We start from the raw sequence: 21,940 nt of genomic DNA, 5'->3' as shown, positions 1-21,940 counted from the left end.
GCATTGCTATTTTTACCGAATCTACCTAGGTGTGTGCCCACGCGTGGATTCGAAATCAGACGCAAGGTGTCTTGTCTTGTTGCTGTGTTGCCTTCCACTTCTCTTGGTCCGCAGGCACTGACCAGTTTAGCAGGCAGGACAAAGCATAAGAAAGGAACAATGGGGGGCCGTCATGCAGCCAACAAGACTGGAGTTATCACTCAAGCCAATGCAGGGATTCGGCCCGCTTATTGTTGGCGCTGCATATGGGTCAATAATCCGAGCTGTCGGGACGACTGACAGGGATGCGTGCCATGTGTCTGTTTGCTTACAACGCTTCTTGGCCGTCTTTGTGCGTTCTGGTCAAAATGGTCCAATTGAATGCCCACTTTGGCGAGCTTTCGCCATAACAGCCCCCAAGTGTGAGAGCTGTGGTTTGTTGGCGACTCCTGTAGGTTTTCGCAGATATGTACATCCTGCTAACAGTTGCTCCGAAGTCAGCCGTGTTCAATTTTGCAAGGGCCGATTCATGGTGTTTTTGGGCATGTCTACGGACTGCTCTACTGACGCATCACCACTAAAATCGAAACACAAAAGCACATGAACTTGCCCTGGAACTCGACCATGGAATCACGCACGTTTCGCAGAGACTCGGTTTCCAACTAATTAATTGAATGTTGATGCTCCAGCCGCGAGTCGATGTAATTTGCCGGACCACCCGAGAAGTAGCCAAGAAACTTGGGCGACACAGCGGGATGTACCGCGTACGTGGGCGGTAGCTGATTTGACACCATCACGGGCCTGCAGCCGCCAGTCAAACCAACTACTACTACTACCACCACCTTAAAGTTGGCGACGTCCAAGCGCCGTGAAGAAGGTGTCAAAACAGATAGGGGATGCTAAGACAAACGAAGGTTCCCCCATATCATCAAACTTCGGTTCTGTGCAGAAAATGATTCTAGCCAAAGCTGGTGCAAGTGAGGCGAATGCACGCACCTGCAATCACGGCAAGGACGGGAAAGCAGTACTATTTCTCGGTTTGCGGCACCGCATCTAATGGACCTCGATGGGAGCGTATGCCCTTTCTTTTTCCAGCTTCCCAGCTAGTCGGGTCAGCCACTGAGGCAAACGGATTTCTGCCACAACCCGCCGTTTAAGGCCAAGCGCCCAGGATGACCATTGCCAAAGACCCTAACGCGACCTCTTACGCTCAACCCCTGCTCGAGGACCGGCTCAAGGCTCCGGGGGAGATGGATCCCTGTCAGGAACCCGAAGAAAAAGGTCTGGTGCAAGCACTGGCGAGGCTAGCAGCCCCTGTTTGGGGGGTACTAGAGGCTAAGTAGCTGAGGACACACCCCGTCCAAACGGACCCAAGCCCAAGCCCAAGGGATGGAAGGGCGTCGTGGCAGGCTGTTGCATCCCAGTCTGTGGTCAAGGCCTGGGACGCCTCTGCCCGGACAGCAGACATCTGAAAGCTGAGCCCTGGGACCTGTCAGTGGAGCTCGTCAATGGTTAATGGTAGGAGTCGCCTTGTGCTTTTATCGAGGTGCCAGGTACGGAGTACTCCGTACGCAAGACTACTTACGTGTGTATGTATGTACGCGTTGTGCTCGAACGTGGTGACCTAACACAGTCCGACGTTTCTGGCAGGATCATCAATGCCGCCACCGTGACAGGAGTCAGCACGGGGCCCTGTGTTTTCGACTCGGCCCTGGAGATGGCCACGTTCATGCTCCTAGGCACCTGCACGCTGTAGGTACGCTTGGGACTTCTGACATTCACTTCAGCGACGAGCTACTCCGTACGGAGTACATGGACCAGTATTCCTCCGTTGGGCGACCGCGACATGGATGCGAGAGTGGCTGGTGACCGTGTAGGCCCTCCTTCTGCGCTGTTCTTCATTCCCCAAGATGCCGGGATGAAATTTCCCAGGTCCCTGGGCAATTGGCAAAAGTTTCCTCAATTCTTTCTTTTTGGCCAGGCCGTTGCTCTTGGTGGTGCAAGGTACGGGGCATTGCCTTGCCGCGGCGGTTTCCACACCCTTTCATGAGCACGGACAAGAAGCAAAGCGTTGGGGCTGGGTATTTACTTCACACTGCAAGGTCGCAGGTCGCAGGTCGCAAATCCCAGGTCTCAAACCGCAAAGGAGTCTTGTCCAGTGTCTGGCTCTCAAGCTCTGTCAAGCATCTCACACGCCAGGCACGTAACCACACGCCCCCCTTCCGCTTCCCTTGCTTTTGTGCCCTGCCTAACTGACTCTTTGGCTTTCCCCAGTCCAAGTCCAAGTTAACGACTCGACAATCATTATTGCTAGCCTGTTGCCTTTGTACTGGGTACGAATGGCCTTTGACCAGCCGGTAATTGTACAAAAGCGCCTTGCTCCCTCTTCATCCCACCCTGATTCCTCTGATCTGCTCTCCCTTTGACTTCCACCTCATCACCTGCCAATTTGGCTTCGTTTGTTTGATTTGCCCTAAGCTTGGTTTTTGGCATTGCCTTGTTTGCCCACCAGCGATATACCTACACCTGTGTCTGCCCTGCTATAATCGACCTCATCTGGCCAAGCCCGAGCTTCAGCTCTCTTGTTATTTTTGAGAACTTGACCCCACTGGCTTTGTTCTCACTTGGACAAATTTAGGCGCCACAATCTGCCATCCGCCATCCGTCCCAGAGCTCCAAGATTTCTTGGAGCCAATTGTTCGCGACCAGCGCTAGGTACCCGTTCGTGCCTGACTGACGTCTCGATCGCGCGACTCAATCGCCAACCAAGATAACCGCCTCTGACCCCCTTCATAAAGTGGCAAGAGCAGGAGCAGGAGCAAAGCCATACATCATCAGCAACAGAGCATCACCGAGGCTCATCACCGAAGCCATCTGTTGGGGCTCATACCCACGTAGTCTGGATTCGCCGAACCGACTGCAGCAACACTATAACTGCACCATCTGCAGGGTCCTTTCTGCCCTCGCACTGCGTTGCACTTAGACACGCGATTCTCAAACCGAGCTACCCTCTGTACTCGTCCAGTCTTTCCATCTTGCAACAGCGATTCGCCCTGTGTAGCCTCGTTCCAACGCGCCGGTGCCGATCCATCTCGCCTCGTCCATTCACACCAGCATTTTATCAGCTACTGTGCCCAAACAGTCCAATACTAGCGGCAACACTTGCAGTCTGGCCGGCCATTCGGCAGTCACTCCCTCAGGCTTTCTCTCCTTTCATATCGCCTCCGAATATCTCGACCAATAATTAATTGTGCTCCTGTTGATTGGACACGCCAACTTTCGGTTGCACCAATTACGCTTCGTCATTATTGTGAGTCACTGTCGCTTGTTTTCTAACTGGCATTTGTCAATACACTCGCTTGCCCGAGTCGCTTGCTTTTGATTTGAGAGTCGACCCATGTCTTACTCCTCGGGCCCTCCCTGTTCATGTTTCCATTTCTCATGTATATAGAGCGGTAGCTCGAGTCCCTTTTGCACCTGCCGCACCCAGTATACGCATTTGCAAACGGTGTCTAACCAATATAGTACAGTGTACACTACAACCTATACCGTCCATCACAAACAGCAAAATGGTACGACAAGCATCCATCGTTTGCAACATGGGCCGCGGTGCCTATGATACGACTGGTGTGCCTAAGCCACCACCACGGCCCCAACCCCGATAAATCTTGTTATCCGGCTGTTGATGAAAACTCAACGGTTTGATACAGGCATCTGACCCACTGACCCTGTGGGTTGTGGACTCGTTCTTCACGACATGGCCATGTTTATTCTTCCCTCCCGAGGCTTCTAATTCGCCCTGCCTGCGGTATCATCTTTGCACATTTACTTTAATCTTGGGGATTTCCTTTTTATCAGTCGACTTGTACACAACACGGCTCGGAGCCACATCTTGCTTATCAGCAGCGAGAACACCAAAAGCTATCCATGGAACTTTGTTTTATTTTGCTGCGACATGTTCAGCACATGCACGGGAAAAATCAATTTTTTTTGTTTCCGAGATATGGCTCGGCACACGGCGTTCAAAACTATAGACTGGGATACTACTGGGATTCGATTTTGTCTCCATTTTCATTTTTTTCTTTTTCACTTTTTGCTTTTGGCGAGAGCGAGCATCTTTTCTCGTCATATCTCCAGCTTGCCAGGTTTTGAGACAACCACCGCGTCTTCCAGGGGGTGTCCACCTCGTTGGAACGAAGATCTGAACATGTCTTGACATGTCTTGGATGGTGACCTTGAGATGGCACAGCGGGGAGATATGTCGGGACAAGGACCTCTTTCCTCAGCTAGGTGCTACGGGATGAGATCAAAGGCTCAGATTGGGTCACTACCAGGTTGGGAACACGGTTTGGGGACAATCATCACATATAGACTTTTGGGGATTTTGCTGTGTTTTTCCTTTTCCTTGTCATTTTCATCTTGGGGGATTCTCTTCCTGCCGGCTGTGTACAGATTCATTTTTCTGCGTCTTATCGGCTTTTCTTTTTTCCTAATTTGCTTCACTCCGTTCCTGTTTTATCCTTCTGGTTTGCGACACCTCACGGCGATTGCGAATCGGGTTGAACTAAGCGTCCACAGATGGGCCGCTCACATCTCGTTACCATGTACCATTACCTTGTACAAGACCACCGACACATTACAACGGCGAGACTGAGGAGGGCTATGAACGGCTCTGGGCAGGACTGGGGCCATATGGATGTATGATACCCCCGTTTTTTCCCTTTCTTTTTTTTTTTCTCTTCGCACAACACCTGTATAGTACTTTTTTGCGACAAGAGACTGCTTGTGTCATTTTAGAAATGTACAGTACAACGGGACGCGGACTAGATGAGAGCTATTTCCCCCCCCGGGCCCCCTTTTGGTCTATTAGAATAGAAGAAATATGACGAAGCTCACGCTTCTGGGTTCTGAAACATGTAGTATTTCATTTACACTAGCACCGTAAGTACTTGATCGGGTAAAACATGGCGCATACATATGCTGGGAGGTCTCGCCCAAACAACTGGGACAGGTCAGTCAGGACCGCCGCCGCCGCTGTCGAATGCAGGTTTCAACCACCAAGGGTCCAGAGAGACTGGTCCGATCGCACCCCCCCCTCCCATGCCTCCTCGTCTCTCTCTCCCCTTTTTTCGGCCGAGACATTCAGCAGTAGGTACCAAGTTGTTGGGAAGGGCCGTCTGAACCGTTTGGGAGAAAAGAGACGACAAGCGAGGCCAGGTCTTGGGGGTCTTTTTCTTCCTTTTTCTTCTTCTTGTTGCCCTTTTCCCCGGCGACTCATTTCACCTCATTCCAAGGATTTTCGTTGCTTCTTTTTTTTTTTTTTGTCATGCAAAGCAAAAAGAGGACTCCGTAAGAGTGGAAAGTAGGCGTGTTGATACAGTACAGACGGGGGGCGTGTGTGCCCGGGGAAACGGCCATTGGCGATTTGCAACAACCCGTCCGGGGAAAGAGATACAATGGAGCCAAAAGGAACGATCGACTGGACCAACCTGCAGATTTGGGGAAAGAGGCGGAAAAAGCAAAAAACGAAAAAAAAAAAGAGTGTCTTGTGCGTGGCGCATTGCAGGAGGGTCTGGTCACGGGCCGGTTCGAGGCTGTCGCTGCGGGAGGGCGATGAGACCCCCCCCCCCTTCGAAAAGCAAGTACTACATAGAAACGAACTGCACGGTATTTTTGCACGGGGAAACAGTGGGAGAGGATGGGCTTCTTTGGGCGCGAGCCGGTTGGCTGGTTGGTTGGAGAGGGCTGCTCGGGGAGCCAGAGCGTCGGGTCCGCGGTTTTTGTTTGGAGGGGGAGGAGGGAGGGAGGGAGGTGTGGGTGCTTTCTTTTCGTTGTAGTAGTAGTAGTATATCGTCAGACAGAGGTTGTCGGGGCCAGCTGAGCTGCTGTCGTGTCACGAGACGGGATGGAAGTGACAAATGACTGCGAGGTGGTGTTTTGGTGGTTGCTTCATGCGAGGACACGGAGCAGCCGTGTAAGTTGACAGGTCAGAATTGTTGGTGCCCGTTTGGACCGCCGGGTTGCTGCCCAGGCTGTGCTCACTAGTAGAGAGCTAAACTGGCTTCTTGGGCTAGACGGAGAATGTGAATGGATGTTAAGTTGACTAGTACTAGTGCTGTATGTCCGCAGGGTGGTTGTTGTTGCTTGTCCCATGATCGCATGCCTGCCTGTTACATGCCGGGTTGGACACATACATAGTTTAAACGGTTGGTCTTGTCCTGATACACAACAACGACGGAAGAAGCAAGGCTCTTTGCCTGGTGGCATCTGTGCGTCGTGGCGATGATGGTGTTGGGCGGTGCGGCCTAGCGGACCGCCGCAACCGTCATTACTACGTGTTGGTCGCGTTGCCTAGTTTTATTAGCATCGTGGGATGAACGTACATACATACTCCGTACTCGTCGTTGGTCGACGTCTTGTATGCCCGTGCCTGACTGCTCGGGTAGAGGGAGTATTCACGACAAAGGTTGGCAGCATTGCAACAGACGGTAGGGAATCTGAACAGGGCGTCCGTCGTGATGACTGCAAGAAAAAGGGAGGAATCATGTCTTCATCATTCGTAGCTACACCCAAAGACTCACAACTCCGGATATGCATGCTCCCTGCCGGTCAACGATTTAGCAACTTCAACACCGCCGTCATGGTCAAGACTCACCTCCTCTTCAGCGGCATCTCCCGCCGAACAGTCTCCCAAAGCGCCATATCCATATCCACAAAGCCAATCTCCTCGACGGCGCCATCCTCGGCCTCGCCCTCGTCGTTTCGGGTCCCTCCCAGCCTCAGCCTGACCTCCCCCCACGGGTCAACGACCAAGCTGCGCCCGTAACTGGCCCTCTTGTCATTGTGTCTCCCAACCTGGGCCGCGGCCACAACCCAACTCTGCGTCTCTATCGCCCTGCCGCGCAGCAGCGCCTCCCAGTGCGCCCGTCCCGTGCGCAGCGTAAACGCGCTGGGATACGTGAGGACCTGCGCCGGCCGCCGGCACCACGGGCTCCCGGGCCCCGGCTGCGCCAGGGCGACGGCCGGCTCGGCGAACCGCACATCAAAGCAGATGAGGCTGCCGATGCGGCCCACGGGCGAGTCAAACGGGGCCGTGAGCCCGGATCCCGGCTGCACCGTGTCGCTTTCCCTGAGGCTGGCGTAGTCAAAGACGTGGAGCTTGTCGTACGACGCCGCGTCGACCACGTCCCCCGCGGGCGAGATGTAGAGCGCGCGGTTGAGCAGCTTGGACGTGGGCTGCTGCGGGAGCGGCTCGTGGACGCCGACGTGGATGGCCACCGAGTGCGACTTGGCGGCGGCGCAGAGGCCCTGGAAAAACGGAGACGTGGACTGCGGCTGCGCGAGGGCGAGGGACTCTTGTGCATTGTGCGCGATGTAGTCTGATGCTTCGGGGAGGAAGAGGACCTGGCGATGTGGTGAGTGACTGTGTGTTTTACGCCAACACCAGAGAGGAACCGTGGTCGTGGTCGTGGTCGTGGCCATCGTCTTTTTCCTCGAGACAGTCCGCCCTGCAGATGTCTCACCCGAGAAGCGCAGCATCTGTACGACGCATACATAGCAGCATTGGCCTTATCAATCTTGACACGACGTCTCACTCTCCACCCTCGCTCGGTGCCGCGTCTCCGTCTTGTCCGTCCCCTTGACGTACCTTTGCTCCGCCGATGGCTGCTTTGGAAACCAGTCTCACACACTGGTCGAGGTTGGCCTTCATCGACGCCGTGGAACAGATCTGCCCGACTGCCTGGGACTTGGTCAGACAGAGACAACACAAGGGGGTGTGCGGCATCACAAACTGCAATCGCCATGGCGTCGTGGTCGCTGCGCAAGGCGAGGTGACATGTGGTTGATGGGTTATGTGAGGTCCAGATGCGACCAGACATGGATCCGACAACAGATCCACCATGCCGCCTGATGTCACAAGACTCACAACCCCAGATGCCGCTGCTGACAAAGACCACCTTCACATCACCCGTGGGCCGCAATGTCATTAATACGCATCTATTGCGATGCTACCAATTCTTTGCCCGCAAACTAGATAACAAGACGCCGGGAGCCCCCAACCCAAACCAACCTTTCCTACGCCTTTTGCATGTAAAAACGCCGGGCTGACAAGAAAATCAACGAGACGCCACAAGGAAAAAAAAAAAAAAGTCACACTCAAAAATCGAGACAATCATACACGGCGCTGGGTATCTGTCAAAAAGCCCGGATGACCATCACAGAAATCATTTTGCAGCCCTTTTCTAGCCATCGTCCCGTTCCCCTTTGCTCCATTACTTCGGATTGGAGGCATCCAAGTGGATATATGCTTGTTGCAGGGCCTTGGACTCTCGTCCGTCCCTCTCCAACACCACCACCCAATCTCGTAGTTGGATATTCTTTCCCTTTTCCTTGTCCTCTCGCCATGTGCCCAATCGGTTTCGCCCCTCTGTTGTCATGGCCACGTTTGCCGCTGATATCGCTCCGGGCGTGCCGTTGATTCCCTTGCCACCCCCGGCTGCTGCCTTTGTCGGCGTGCTTGCGCCGCTTCCTCCACGACCTACGTTCATCCAGTCGTATGTCTTGGCTCCCTTCTTCTTGCCAAACAGACTGCTCTTGCCGCCCAGCCCTGCAAACATGCTGCTGGTCAAGTTTTGGTTTGCGTGGCTGTTTGCCTCTGCTGCTTTGAGTGCTTGGCTCTTCTTCATTTCCTTCTTCGTCATTGGCTTATCTGATTCGGGCGCTACCGATCCTGGTGTTCCCGGTGCCATACTACCAGACCGTGAGGGGGTTGCGGCGTCTCCTACCCCGTCCTTGCGTTTTTGCCGTCGGCGTAAACGGGCTTCTTCCCACTCGCGTTCTTGCCTCGCCAGCTCTCTCATCGTCAACGTCATAAATGACGATATCTTGGACAACTTCTTTGGCGGCTTGGCGCCATTTCCCAACCCAGCACCGTCGGCGGAGCCTGCCATAAATCAGTCGTAAGCTCAATAAATACAAGAAATAAACAAGGGGACTACACGAATTCTCACGTTTTAAGGGTGCAGTGTCGGACGGAACTGCAACACCATCCTCGCCCTCTTCTGTTGTTGATGTAGGCTCTGCTGCACCTAGGGTTTCCGCATTCATGGGCGCCGCCGCGGCCGTCCATTCCTCGGGAATTTCTCCATGTGACGTCTTCTGCCTATTGGTGGCAACAACGCCCGCATCTTCAACCATCTCGCGTAGCCGTTGCTTTGTGGCAATAGACATCAAAGCTAGCTGATCCACGAGATACGAGTCGTGAGGGATGTACGATCCAGTAGTATGTACCATTGTTGAGTCGGGACCGGGTTCGACCTTGACTGTGACTTTGGGGGTCGGAAACTGTTCAGGAAGGCGCATCTTGCCCATTGTTTGTGCGTTGTTCTTCATGTCTAGATTGAGACTAATATGGTTCTCTTTTGCAATCTTTTCCGCCCTGCGATGAAGAATGGCAACCAAGAGGAAAGGGTCATTAATCTCTTGCGTTCGCTGAACGGCGAGCCGCATGGATGAGTCGGCCCAAGCCTGTTCAGCCGCCTTTGCAGCGAGCTGCTTCTGGTTTTGTTCCGACGTAGTTTCGGGCGCTTGGTTCGCCGGACCAGCTCCGTAGAATAAAGATTTGCCTCCGGCCGGATGCTGAGCAAACCCGGTCCTGGCTTCCGAATTTGCATCCATGACATTCGAGTACAGCTCAGACATGTACTGCTCTTCTGCCCGCAAATCGATACCAGTGCCCGCCAGCGAATCTGTGACATCATACTCGTAATCCTTGGTCGGTCTCTCGGCCGGTCGTTGGGGAGGCCCCATGACATTGGGCAGTGGCGCCGGCGATGCCATGGCTTGCGGCATCGGCGCCATTGCTGCGTTTGTGTACTGGGGGATCGATATCGGTGGAGGCGGAGGGTGCGGTGTATTCAAGGGAGGCGTGCTGGCGCCCGCACGTGCGTCAGGAAGATTCAAGGCTGGTGCAGTGTGGCCGTTTGTATAAGGAGTGTTGTACCCAGAAGACATGGGTGTTGATTGCGAAAATGTCGGCGACGCAGCATTCAGAGGCGGACTTCCTGCAGCGCCTGGACTAGCAGCATAAGGCGAAATGGCATACGGGGAGCCTGGCTGCGAAGCTGGGCCACCATCGGTTCTAACCCTCTTGTTCGGTGGCAACGCGAAACCCGGCTGTGAGCCGGCTGGCGAAGGACTGTGTTGCGGCGGCGAAAAGGCCCGCGGGGGGACCTGCGACTGAGGTTGAGCCATGGCGAGTGATCAGCCGCCGAGCCTTGAAGCACGGCGACAGAGACAGGCGGCGAAGACACGGCCCTGCAAGGCGAGGGGGTTGATGCTCTCAGCAGGCACGGAAGCCTGCCACAACAGTCGTGGATCCTCCCATCCGACGCGCAGAACCCGCCAGGCGATCCAGAGCGGTGTATCAATCGTTCCAGGGTGCAAATAACAATTACTGAGGGCTGGCGCGATGTTGCGCGCGGAGGCGAGATCGGTAGGGTCGTGGGAGCGAGGTTTATCGGTTGCGGTGCTGGCCAGAGTCGAGAGAAGGCAGCTTCAACGGGAGATCGGGGGCTGCGTAAATTTAAAGTCACGTGATGCAGCCTCCTGCGTTGGCGCGTCCCACGCCTCTCGACTCCAGAGGCTGCGCGTTGCTGCTTGGACTGGACTGCCTGTGGAGGTCGACCTTGTCATGGCCGATGTTTTTCCGGACCCAGCAGCTTCAACAACACCAAGCTCATCGCTACTGCCTTGCGCTTCCGCCATCTCGACATTGTCGGTGTCATGAAAGACGCTACGTGCGTAGCCGCTCCGTCGAATTGCGCGGATGTGATATTCACACTTGTGCGCTAGTAATTGTTCAGGAAGAGACCTGCCGTCGCCCATGTGAAAACGACCCGAGACTCAACGCCCGCCCGCCCGTCGCTACCATGGCTTCAAAACGAAAAGCGTCGGCAATGAATGCGGCTGCGGCTGCGGCCGAGGAGCCCGTTGACCCTTCCGATGAACTCATGTTTCTCTGTCTAGGTGGCGGCAACGAAGTCGGTCGATCGTGCCATATTATTCAATACAAGGGCAAAACCGTCATGGTAAATAGTTTGTTGTCGCATTGCTACACGGCGAAGCTGACCTCTTTTTCTCCTACAGCTCGACGCTGGGCAACACCCTGCGTACGACGGTCTTGCAGCCCTCCCATTCTACGACGATTTCGATCTCAGCACCGTAGATGTACTTCTCATTAGCCAGTAAGTTCTCACGCCCTTGACCTTGACGCCCGCCAATGCGGTTTTGGCTATGATAAGACACGAGCTTGGTATTCAATATGCAATGGGCGGACATGTTGCCTTCTATTTTTTTTTCTTTTTTTCCAAATCAAGAAACATTGTACTTGTCATGATACTATACGCCTGTGTACCGTATAAAATGAATACATTATGCCATTTTACCCTCCGCCTCTGTTTGCTCCCTGCTCGTGATCATCCCCATCGTTGGCCAAGCTCAAAGTACCGCCTGCACTCAACAGAATTTGTTCACAAGCTAATGATACGCCCGCAACAGTTTCCATGTCGACCATGCTGCCTCATTACCTTATGTCCTCGCCAAGACTAATTTCCGCGGCCGTGTCTTCATGACGCATCCGACCAAAGCCATCTACAAATGGCTTATTCAAGACAGCGTCCGAGTCGGCAATACGTCTTCAAATTCCACAACGCAGCCAGTATACACGGAGCAAGATCACTTGAATACCTTTTCTCAAATAGAAGCCATCGACTACCACACCACTCACACCATCTCTTCCATCCGAATCACTCCATACCCTGCTGGCCATGTGTTGGGGGCGGCCATGTTCCTCATCGAGATTGCTGGGCTCAACATCTTCTTTACCGGAGACTACTCCCGCGAGCAAGATCGGCATTTGGTCTCTGCTGAAGTACCCAAGGACGTCAAAATTGATGTCCTCATCACAGAATCGACGTATGGCATCGCCTCCCACGTTCCCCGGCTGGAGCGCGAGCAAGCCCTGATGAAGTCCATCACTGGCATTCTAAATAGAGGCGGCCGCGCGCTACTGCCCGTCTTTGCGCTTGGGAGAGCACAAGAACTCCTCCTCATTTTGGACGAATACTGGGGAAAGCACCCCGAGTTCCAAAAATACCCCATCTACTATGCGAGTAATCTCGCCAGAAAATGCATGGTTGTCTATCAAACATATGTCGGCGCCATGAACGATAACATCAAGCGCCTTTTCCGAGAGCGCATGGCTGAAGCCGAAGCCAGCGGAGATGGTGCTGGCCAAGGAGGACCGTGGGATTTCAAGTACATCCGATCGCTCAAGAACCTGGACCGTTTTGACGACGTCGGCGGCTGCGTTATGCTCGCCAGTCCTGGTATGCTTCAAAGCGGTGTTAGCAGAGAGCTCTTTGAAAGATGGGCGCCCAGCGAGAAAAATGGCGTCATCATCACAGGTTATAGCGTCGAGGGCACAATGGCCCGGCAAATCATGCAGGAACCGGACCAAATCCCAGCAGTCATGTCTCGTAACCTCGCCGCAGGACGAAGAGCCCCAGGCGGAGAGTCGGAGAGGGTGCTCATTCCCCGACGATGCAGCGTTGCAGAATACTCGTTCGCTGCACACGTTGATGGCGTTGAGAACCGAGAGTTCATCGAGGAAGTAGCCGCACCGGTCGTCGTACGTTTCCCCTCCCATCTTGTCCCATCTCGCCGCATGCAGGCACAGACAGCCCTCCCAATATTAACGAGAAAAAAAAATTCACATAGATCCTTGTCCATGGCGAACAACATAACATGATGCGTCTCAAATCCAAACTCCTCTCCCTCAACGCCTCCAAAACCACCAAAGTAAAAGTCTACTCCCCCCGGAACTGCGAAGAACTGCGTATCCCCTTCAAAGGCGATAAAATGGCCAAGGTCGTCGGCAAACTCGCTTCTATCCCGCCCCCCCAAGACGTCAATGTCGACAGCGCCTCCGCGCCCCTCGTAACAGGAGTCCTTGTCCAAAACGACTTCAAGCTCTCCCTCATGGCGCCCGAAGACCTCCGTGAATACGCAGGCCTCAACACAACCACCATCACCTGCAAGCAGCGCCTCACCCTCAGCGCCGCCGGCATCGACCTCATCAAGTGGGCGCTAGAGGGCACATTCGGCACCGTCGAAGAACTACCCGAAATGCGGCGGGCCCAGACGGCCAATGGCAACGGCGTCAAGAACGGCTCCGTCTCAGAAGCAGCCGAGGACGAGGAGGAGGAGGAGTACAAGCCCGAAGAACCGGCGGATGAAGAAGTCGCCGCCCTAGTGGCAGCATACCTCGTCATGGGCTGCGTGACAGTCCGGTACCGCAACAACGGCGAGGTCGAGCTCGAGTGGGAGGGCAACATGCTCAACGACGGCATCGCCGACTCCGTCATGGCCGTCCTGTTCAGCGTCGAGTCCTCCCCCGCCGCCGTCAAGCGCTCCTCAAAACAGCACTCCCACTCCCACGAGCTCGTGACCAACGGGACAAACCCCCACGCCCACCCCTCGGCGGAAGATCGCCTCGAACGGCTATTCTGGTTCCTCGAGGCCCAGTTCGGCGCGGACAACGTATCGCCCGTCGAAACACCCCGCCTCCCCGAATCGGAATCCCAAGACGAGTCCATGGACGTGGATGGCGCGAGCACAGACGTGGAAGAGCGTAAAAGGAAGGAACTTGAGCGCTTGCACAAGATTGGTATTCCCGTGCCCGGCGTGTCGATCAAGGTGGACAAGATGCTGGCGACGGTGTGGCTGGAAGACCTGGAGGTGGAGTGTACGAATAAGGTGTTTGCAGACCGAGTGAGAGCCGTGGTGGAACGGGGCGTGGAAGTCTCGGCGCCGCTTTGGGGATAATTCCTTTCTTTTTTCTCTTTCCTACAAGGCGCCATGGGAATGTACAAGATCAAGTGGTAGGCAGAGTAGAAATATCCAAGTGATAAAGCCGGTGCCTTTCCTCCGTGCAGTGGATCCACACAGTGGCAGTCATCTGTTGGGCATGACGCCGCAACCTGGGCAAGGACTGAGAAGGTGGACGTTGCGCCTGGCGATGGCAAAATTTGTGTACCATCATGGCTAGGATGATTGGAAACTCGAATAATAATCTAGGATGTATTTCTTGTTATACAGGGCTACCTAGGTCTACAAAACAAAAAGGGGAAAAGATGAAAAATAGCGACGAGCAAGAATGCTGCCCTCATCCCAAAAACTCTTTCAGTTCCTCCGTCTCTTCCAACAGCGTATTGAATGAAAACGGCGCAAACGGCCATCCTGCAAACTCGGCAAACTTGGAAAAGGACTCGACCCATGCCAGTCGGAGGGAGTGCAACATGGCACTGGTGCCTTCCATACAGACCAAAATAGCAATTGCTGCCGATTTTGTTAGCGGCGTGTCCCAATGTACAGCAACTAGAGCAAGGCTTACTGAGGAAGAACCAGAGGTAGAAACCAGCAACAATCATAATCACACCAAGGGCGCCAGACATCTTGAGGGTAGGACCGAGCGTCATGTCCCAGAGCACAATGCTGAGCTGCTGGTGGGCGAGTGATAGAGCCCACAGACGGAGGTACGAGGCCGTGTGAGACACGCAGTTTAAGCAAAATTCTACACACCAGTCAGTCAGTTTAATAGAGACCATGCCATGTATACAAGAGCACAACATACCAATAGTGTGAATAACTTGATGAATCATGACTTCACCAAATTCAAACTCCTCGTGCTCTTCGTTAATGTTCTGCGAGATCATAGCAACGCCTTCGCCATCGTCATCAAAGCTATTGCCGTGGCCGTTGACCAGACCATCGTTCTCATCATCGCCATCCAATGCACTAACGCGGGACGTCTCGCCAATACCGCGATAGCCCTTGGCGCGCGCCCTGTTGTGCTCCCAGCGGAGGTAGAATGGCTTGAGGAAGAGGAGAACGGGGACCTGAACAAAGGCAAGAAGCAGGAGGATGACCTGGACAGTGGCTTGACCTTTGTAGAGTGGAATGTCCAATTTCCCAGGCTGGAGGAACATGTAAATGAGCATGTTCAAGAGGCCGGGTGGCTGCCCACCAATGTTCGGGTCATCGTTGGTCCAATCGACGGTCCACTTGTAAATGATGCATACGACCAGATAACCAAAGATGGACTGGAAGAAAATCATGCCGGGAATAAAGTTACCCCAAATGTCGATGGGCTTTTTGAAATGCTTGGCATTGATGAAAGAGAAACAGAGCGAGTAAGTCATGTGAGCCCAGCCGAGAATGATGCTCATCTTCATTTTGTAGCTGTTGCTGAAGAGTAGAGTGTTCTCTGTGTTATGCCAAGCCCAGTCAAGACCAAAGGGATATCGGTAGCCGTCGTCGTTTAGCTTCGCTTCGATAGTCTGGCCAGGTTGCCAGCCATCGGGTTTCTCATACTTCCAGGCGCTGGGGAAGAGGGTCATAGACTTTGAAAACACGTCGTTGTAGATCAGACCGGTGAAAATGGAGAACACAGCCATGACCAAGGCAATGTATCGGCCGTAAAAGACCATGGCAAAGAGCTCAAACGTCACCTTTTTAAGCGACTTTTCCCAGTAAATCATGGCAAGAGCCGCTGACAACATGATCATGGCGTGGCCAAAATCACCAAACATGACGGCAAAGAGGAAAGGAAATGTAACGAAGACCGGCATGGCCGGGTTGACTTCCTGATAAGTGGCAGTACCATAGGCGTTAACAATGGTCTGGAATCCCTCAGTAAACTTGTTCGTCTTCAGATAGGTTGGAGGCGTCTTGTTTGTCCGAATCTCATTGATGATAGAGGGAACTGAGAGGCCAGCTCTGTTGGTGACATCCTGAAGAGTTGATCGAATCAAGGGCATGTCATTGGTGGGACACCAAGCCTCAGCAATCAAGGTTCGGCGGGCACGGTCGTAAGAAAACAGGTTCAGAGTACTGTAGACCGCCTTCTCCTTCGCAATGAGAATCATCCACGCAGAAAGAGACTGAGAGATTTGGTTCAACTCGGCTTCCAGCGTGGCCTGAGTGTTTCGCAGAACGTTCTGGACATCCTGCAATCGGTTGTTAACTTCATGGATTTGGTCGCGTCGAAGATCGCTGTTCTCGTCAACGCTGTAGACCTCAGCGCCCATAGATTCGGAGATCTTTCGAATCTTGGCCAGAATCTCCTTGCCATGGGCGAAGATGACAAAGACATTCTTGTTGATAGATTCGTTGTTGGTAGGGTCGATGAGTGGCTCAGGGATCTCGGACTGGTTCATGTACAAGTTACCACGAAGTGTTCGCCAAAGAATACGCTCAAAGGCCGCAACACGCTCTCTAGTAATGACGCCAGCCACGAATCCAATGTTCATGCCGGAAAATGATCGCTCAACCTCAGGGGCACCGTGGTGCTGCTCAATGTCCTGAAGAAGTGGAGCATCATCGTTGTCCATTGAGGCGCGAATCTCCTCGACGTTGCCGTGGGCGCGATCAAAGAAGCTCCCAGCCTCTCGCAAAACCCACCTCCATTCGGTGAGGTCGCCTTCTCGCTTTTTCAGAGTCTCGTAGCTGTCGTTCAAAGCAAAAATTCGTTGTTCAAGCTTCTGGCTTCGCTCTGCGAGTTCGTCAATTTCAGATGTGGACGGAGAGGCTAGTCTTTCCGTGTCCAAATCGAGCTTGCGAAGAGAAATCCCGGCTTTCTCCATCTGAGCATGAAAATACCCTGTGTCTCGTTAGAAACTTGCGTCCGACTGATGGGTTTCAGTCTCACAATGACGTACGCAGCTGTCGTTCCACATTGTCAAGGCGTCGGATCTCTTGCGTAAAGGTTCGCTGGAAGGCGCTCACATCCTCGTTGAGCTATATGATTTAAGGAAAGTTAGGTAATGCTCCAAGCTTTGAGAGATAGTCCGTTTATGATGGGGTCAGAGAGAGTATGTGTGCGTGTGCGTTGAAGCCTTACATCTCGGAACTGGCACAATCCAAGCTCACCAAGGGCAGTGACGACCTCCCGACCGATTTCGTTGGAGACATACAACTGCACCATACTCATATCCGCCGAGCGGAAGGGCGTGTCCTGTTTGGGAGCCATGATGATGACTTCAAGCACCGAAGACTCGTTGCAGGTTGTCTTGAAGCCTGTGGTCTCTCCTAAAGGGAAGCCTGGAGTTCGTTATCGCGTATGAAGCTGGCCTCGGGCGGGTAAGCCGTTGTTCCGTTTGAAGTCACGTGCGGCCGGTGGCGCCGCGACGGCCTTTCAAGGCAGGTACAGAGTTCCAGAGGGGAAATTGGGCTACGCATCAAATCACAGTGCGATGAGGCAAGCCTTCTTCTTTGTTATTAAAGAAGCGATCAATAATATAAATGCCTTGAATAAAACCATAATCATTGCTCAAGTTAAGCGCGGTAGTTATGCAGGCGTAAATTATGCCTAACGAAGAATGATCTCGTGATTCTCCTAGGATGTGACGGCAATACAAACATGCACTACTAGTCACTACTCAAGTCCCCCCCCCCCTTCTTTTTTTTTTTTTTTGTATTTTTCAAATATTGTAGTGAAATATCGTTTAATTGGATTTTCATTTCCCTTTACATATTTTACTAGTCTCGAAAAGCAATATTCCTAAAAAGACAAGAAAACTTATTTTCGCATGCACGCCATTCATGAACCAAATGCCCCTTTCCTTCATGCTCGCCGGAATAGTTGAAACAAATTGGTATCGAGTCCCAGTATGCGTTTTGTTCATCGATGGGTATGCCGTTTTCATGCCTTTAAACAATCCCCAAAACGCCAAACGTACAAAATTCCGAGTTGAGATGCGATATGCCTTTGCGATGCTGATGATGAAAAAGAAAAATCAAAGTCGTAGTTGTCGGGCCGTTGCAAGCGAAGCCATTAAACCCGTCGCCCGAACATAAATGAGCCATACATTCCACCCACTTCTGCTATTGCGACGGGAACCTTCCTCATACCCCAGCTTTCCGCACCCATCTTCCACCATCGCCCACCATTGTCTCGCGTAGAGCCATCCGCATTCATGCGCACCAACCAGTAGCGGCTACCAAACTCCTTGGCAACCCAGCCAACTCGCTGAAGGTTCTTGTTGACCTTGGCAGCGCGTTCGTAAGCTCGCTCCGCGATCTCAATAACGTGGAGCGGAGCGGAGGCAGGCGCGAGCAAGGTGCTCGCACTGCCAATAATCGTCTCAATGTCGCAAATATCGAGGAATCTCAGATTATGCTGGAGCCATTCCTGACCATGGCAGAACAACTTGTGAATGTCACTCATCTCCAAACCACGACCGACGGCAAGCTCCTCGAGTGTCTGAGCGAGGCGGGTGAGTTCAGGGATGTGAGAGGCGTGCATTCTGCTGCCACGCAAGCTAAGAGACTTGAGCGTCTTGGGCAACCGCGGAAGAAGACCATCGATATCGTCCTTACCAAGCAGCAGGTGATTGGTCGGATCGGTAGCCAAGCTCAAGAAGACAAGCGAGTCTTTGGTGGAAGCATGAGACGTAACGAATTTGACCACGCAATCAGCGGACAGCTCCTTGCACTTAGCAAGGTTTAGGTGCGTCAGTTCCGCAGTTACAGGGATCCTTTCCAGGGCCTCGTCGGTAATGCGTGTGCCGGCTACATCCAGATGGGTCAGTTTGCCCAGTCGAGGCAGAATGGTTTCGAAGACTGTCGATGGGAGACCGAGGCACTTGTGAAAGGAAAGCCTAGTAATAAAGAGCTCATCAGGCCAAGAGTTTTCAAGAATTGCATTGAAAGAGTTCTTGAACACTGTGGATGAGCAGCCACAAAAGTCCAACGCCCGCAAGTTAGGCATGTCGAAGAACAATTTGCGGAGGACGGGTGGTCCGAGATCGGTGTCGATGTACTCCTGGGCTAAAAACTCTTGGAGGTAGGGAGTCAGCTCAAGACACTGGGCGAGGGTATCAGTGGTGAGATTTTGCGTCTTGGCACGTTCGCTAGCGGTGGAAAATAGCATGGACGGGTTGAAGTGACTAAAGTCGAGCCGTCGAACGATGGTGGCCAGAGAAGGGTACTCAGATATGGTGTTGAGAAATTTGCGAAAAATCCGCGAGTGAGGAATAGTGACGTGGCGATACAATGTGGTGAGTGTGGTGGCATGAATAGATCGAGATGTGAGAAGCAATGCCATCAAGTCCGTATTGCGCGTGGTCAGTCCGTTGGGAGGAATTTCAACCACTAGCAAGTCAATGATGGAGGCCAGAACCTCGCTGGGAAGCCTTTCGAGGGGAGCATCGCCAATGGCATAGCTACCGGTGTGATGCCTTTTGACCGGGGCGGGAGATGCAGGTGGCGACTCCCAGCTCATGCCCAGCTTGCGCAAATCATCGAAGCTCCGGCTCGCCTTCTTGCCCTTGATGGGGATTTCCCTCCACCCTTTGAAGCTGTCTGGCGGGTACCAAAAACCATGAAGCTTACTTTGTGGTTGCGTCAAGGGCGCCTGGAAAGAAGGCTGGGGAAGCTCAGAAATGGGAGACTCGTCGAAAACATCCTCGGGTGCCTCAATGTAGGACGAGACTTTGGATCGAGTAAAGGTCTGGGCAAGCCCATCATCGTTTTCCCGGACAGAAGAGAAGGAAGATCGCGAAGCAGTGTCTGATGGAGAGAGAGCCCGAGCCATGCTGGATTTGACCAGGATGGACGTATCGAAGTCAAGCACACGACGGTGCCCGGCTCCGTTGGGTACGGCCATATAATAGACTGGGAGAGTTCTGGGGGGTTAGGCTGTTGTAGCGGCAAGTGGCCCCTTCTGCGGGATGATTTGCTAAAAATTATCGTCGCACAGAAAGCGCAGCGTGTCGTGATCTGCAGTTGCGACTGTCGTACGGCTCGCGTCAGAGGAGGCAAAAAAGGTAAAGAAACAAGGCGATATAGAGAAGCCTCTCCGCGGCTTGTGTCGGCTGACTCGCAAACTACGTCACGAGAGATTCGGTGTTGAGGAGGACAGTCGAGACGAGAAGGTTCTGTAGGCTGCCGTGTTGAATGGTCGAGACGGAAGGGAGAACCATGGAATGAGGTGCCAGACGAGATGGAAATAAATTCGGTGGCTTCCAGGTGGGTTTGCGTCAAAAGGTGTTTGGGTTATAAGTCAGGAAGAGACAGACAGACATGGACTTTGTCATTAGCCTGTTCTTGGCCTGGCTCCATCTTGGCTCATCTGTCACACACCCACCACCAAGAAGCAAGACGCCGACAGCTCGACGCACACGCCACAGCCCTTCCCAAGCTCCAGCACTTGACATGTCCTCGCAGCCGATGCAGGCCTCGCCTTGCCCCAAACTCTGGCATCATGGTCGCTGATTCGCCCAAGACGCATGCGCAGCAGAGGCGCGCTCCGGGGGACATAGTACGGACTGGAGCTTTGGGAGCGCATTGCGCCACTTGGGAAGCCGGTGGACCCCCCGAAAGCATTGCAGAGTCGACCTTTGCTGGCGTGTCGTTAGCCTCAAAATCGGAGGGATTGAGTAATGAAAATAGACGACTGGGATGCCAAAGGGTCTCTGACGGGTCATGTGAGCTCTGCGAGGGCAGACACCCGCCCGCCCAACCGCCATCCGTGATTGCCATGGGCAATATTCCGTGGGACTGCAGTCCGTAATACTAGCCATTGCCACGGCGTTGGTGGTGCTCTCGCAGGCCCCTGCCTGTCTGGTTGTTGCTGGCCGAGCATGAGCTTGCCTGACGTTGCATGAAGCGTCCCAAGGTGCGAGTTTGCCGGCGTGGGTTCGCCGCATCGGACTTTCGACGCTTGAAGTCGTAGCTCCCTGCTCCCTGCTGCCTGCTGCCCCTCCCCTGCTCCCCTGCTCCTGCCTCAGCTCCGGGGCCATGCGGCTTCCACCGTTCCTTCCGCCTTCTTTTTGGCCATGCCACTCGGCAGTCGGCATTCTCATGTCTTCGCACCGGTCGCTCCTGCCGCGCCTGACTGGCAAACCCGTAAACCGGGCATTGACAGGAAATATCCCTCGCCAGTTTGTTGCAACCACGAATATGTTTGTTGCCTCGCTCCGCAATCCAGGCCGTGGATGAGCCAATGCCACACACCACCTGTGTCCGCCATTTCGTGCTGTCGACAACTCCCTGCCGGCTTCTCCCCAAGTCAGCCCGCCCTCCTTTAGTCGGCGGCTGGGGGTTTAGATGTGGTAATGAAAACTGCCAGTGGCCATGGGTCATGGACTTGTGTCCATCTCCTCACTTGCACACAGTCGCGCACAGTCGCGCGCACATTCAGGACGGGGAAGACACAGGCCGTCTCCCTCTGGCTGCTCGCTTCCAGGTGTGTCGTAATTAATCCCCTTTGCTATTGCAGTCACTCTCTTATTTTGCAAAGGATGACCCAGCATTGTGGCGGCCGCACCCGCCCGTCTATTTTCGCCGAATTATTTGTTGCAGCCAACAGTGGCCTCGTGACCTACGTACTCATCTTCTCTGGTCCGGGCGGGTGTTTACGGAGTACGGAGTACGATGAGAGACATTCGTCTTGGCTCGTGCTGTGCAGTATTATCACTCTGTTGGCACCACGCTAGGCTGCAAATCCAGGCCCTGAATGGCCTGATACCGCTTGTTTGTTTCTTCGCGGAGCAAATTGTTCTGTAGTTACTCCGTACTCCAAACCAGATGGGAGAGCCCAGAGCACCGGCCGCGAGTCCCACGCTGTCTGCTTCCCCTGCCCTACACTGGATCTAACGGCAACGCCGTGGAACCATATGTTGTGTCACCAATAGGGATGATGTACACCTGACCAAGCAGCCGAGCTGCTTCGTACTGGTTGCGGCGCAGCAGGGATATGGAGGCTCTTCGCCTTGTGAGCCAAATGATGTCACTATAGACACGCACTCATCGCTTCGCCTTCTCTCATACGACCATACCTTACGTTTCACTCGGTTGCTGTTTCATGATAACAGGCTTCGTGACAACTCAATATCAG

The 21,940-nt window shown here is 53.5% G+C and overlaps 5 protein-coding genes across 5 annotated transcripts; 1 reads left to right on the top strand and 4 right to left on the bottom strand.

Moving 5' to 3' along the window:
- Positions 1-6,630: 6,630 nt before the first annotated feature.
- MAA_01688 (carbon-nitrogen hydrolase) lies at positions 6,631-7,784 on the bottom strand (the record flags this gene model as incomplete). Its single annotated transcript, XM_007819686.2, has 3 exons — positions 6,631-7,383; positions 7,628-7,720; positions 7,773-7,784. The coding sequence occupies 3 exons, from the start codon at positions 7,782-7,784 to the stop codon at positions 6,631-6,633; spliced, it is 858 nt and encodes a 285-aa protein (XP_007817877.2).
- A 468-nt stretch (positions 7,785-8,252) lies between these two features.
- On the bottom strand, positions 8,253-10,233 carry MAA_01687 (proteinrelated to tpa inducible protein; the record flags this gene model as incomplete). The annotated part of the gene is made up of 2 exons (XM_007819685.1): positions 8,253-8,923; positions 8,991-10,233. The coding sequence occupies 2 exons, from the start codon at positions 10,231-10,233 to the stop codon at positions 8,253-8,255; spliced, it is 1,914 nt and encodes a 637-aa protein (XP_007817876.1).
- Positions 10,234-10,910: 677 nt separating this feature from the next.
- Positions 10,911-13,866, top strand: MAA_01686 (metallo-beta-lactamase superfamily protein; the record flags this gene model as incomplete). Its single annotated transcript, XM_007819684.2, has 5 exons — positions 10,911-11,069; positions 11,128-11,225; positions 11,539-12,518; positions 12,555-12,670; positions 12,760-13,866. 5 exons carry the CDS (start codon positions 10,911-10,913, stop codon positions 13,864-13,866), a joined length of 2,460 nt encoding a protein of 819 aa, XP_007817875.2.
- A 340-nt stretch (positions 13,867-14,206) lies between these two features.
- On the bottom strand, positions 14,207-17,071 carry MAA_01685 (vacuolar ATP synthase subunit A; the record flags this gene model as incomplete). The annotated part of the gene is made up of 5 exons (XM_007819683.1): positions 14,207-14,379; positions 14,435-14,614; positions 14,675-16,702; positions 16,761-16,839; positions 16,943-17,071. 5 exons carry the CDS (start codon positions 17,069-17,071, stop codon positions 14,207-14,209), a joined length of 2,589 nt encoding a protein of 862 aa, XP_007817874.1.
- Positions 17,072-17,875: 804 nt separating this feature from the next.
- Positions 17,876-19,636, bottom strand: MAA_01684 (Leucine Rich Repeat domain protein; the record flags this gene model as incomplete). Its single annotated transcript, XM_007819682.1, has 1 exon — positions 17,876-19,636. One exon carries the CDS (start codon positions 19,634-19,636, stop codon positions 17,876-17,878), a length of 1,761 nt encoding a protein of 586 aa, XP_007817873.1.
- Positions 19,637-21,940: the final 2,304 nt, after the last annotated feature.

The sequence above is a fragment of the Metarhizium robertsii genome (genome assembly GCF_000187425.2).
Source record: "Metarhizium robertsii ARSEF 23 chromosome Unknown MAA_Scf_1, whole genome shotgun sequence".
NCBI classification, from domain to species: Eukaryota; Fungi; Ascomycota; class Sordariomycetes; order Hypocreales; family Clavicipitaceae; genus Metarhizium; species Metarhizium robertsii.
Note: the sequence above shows the minus strand (reverse complement) of the source record. Positions and strands in the feature narration are given on the sequence as shown.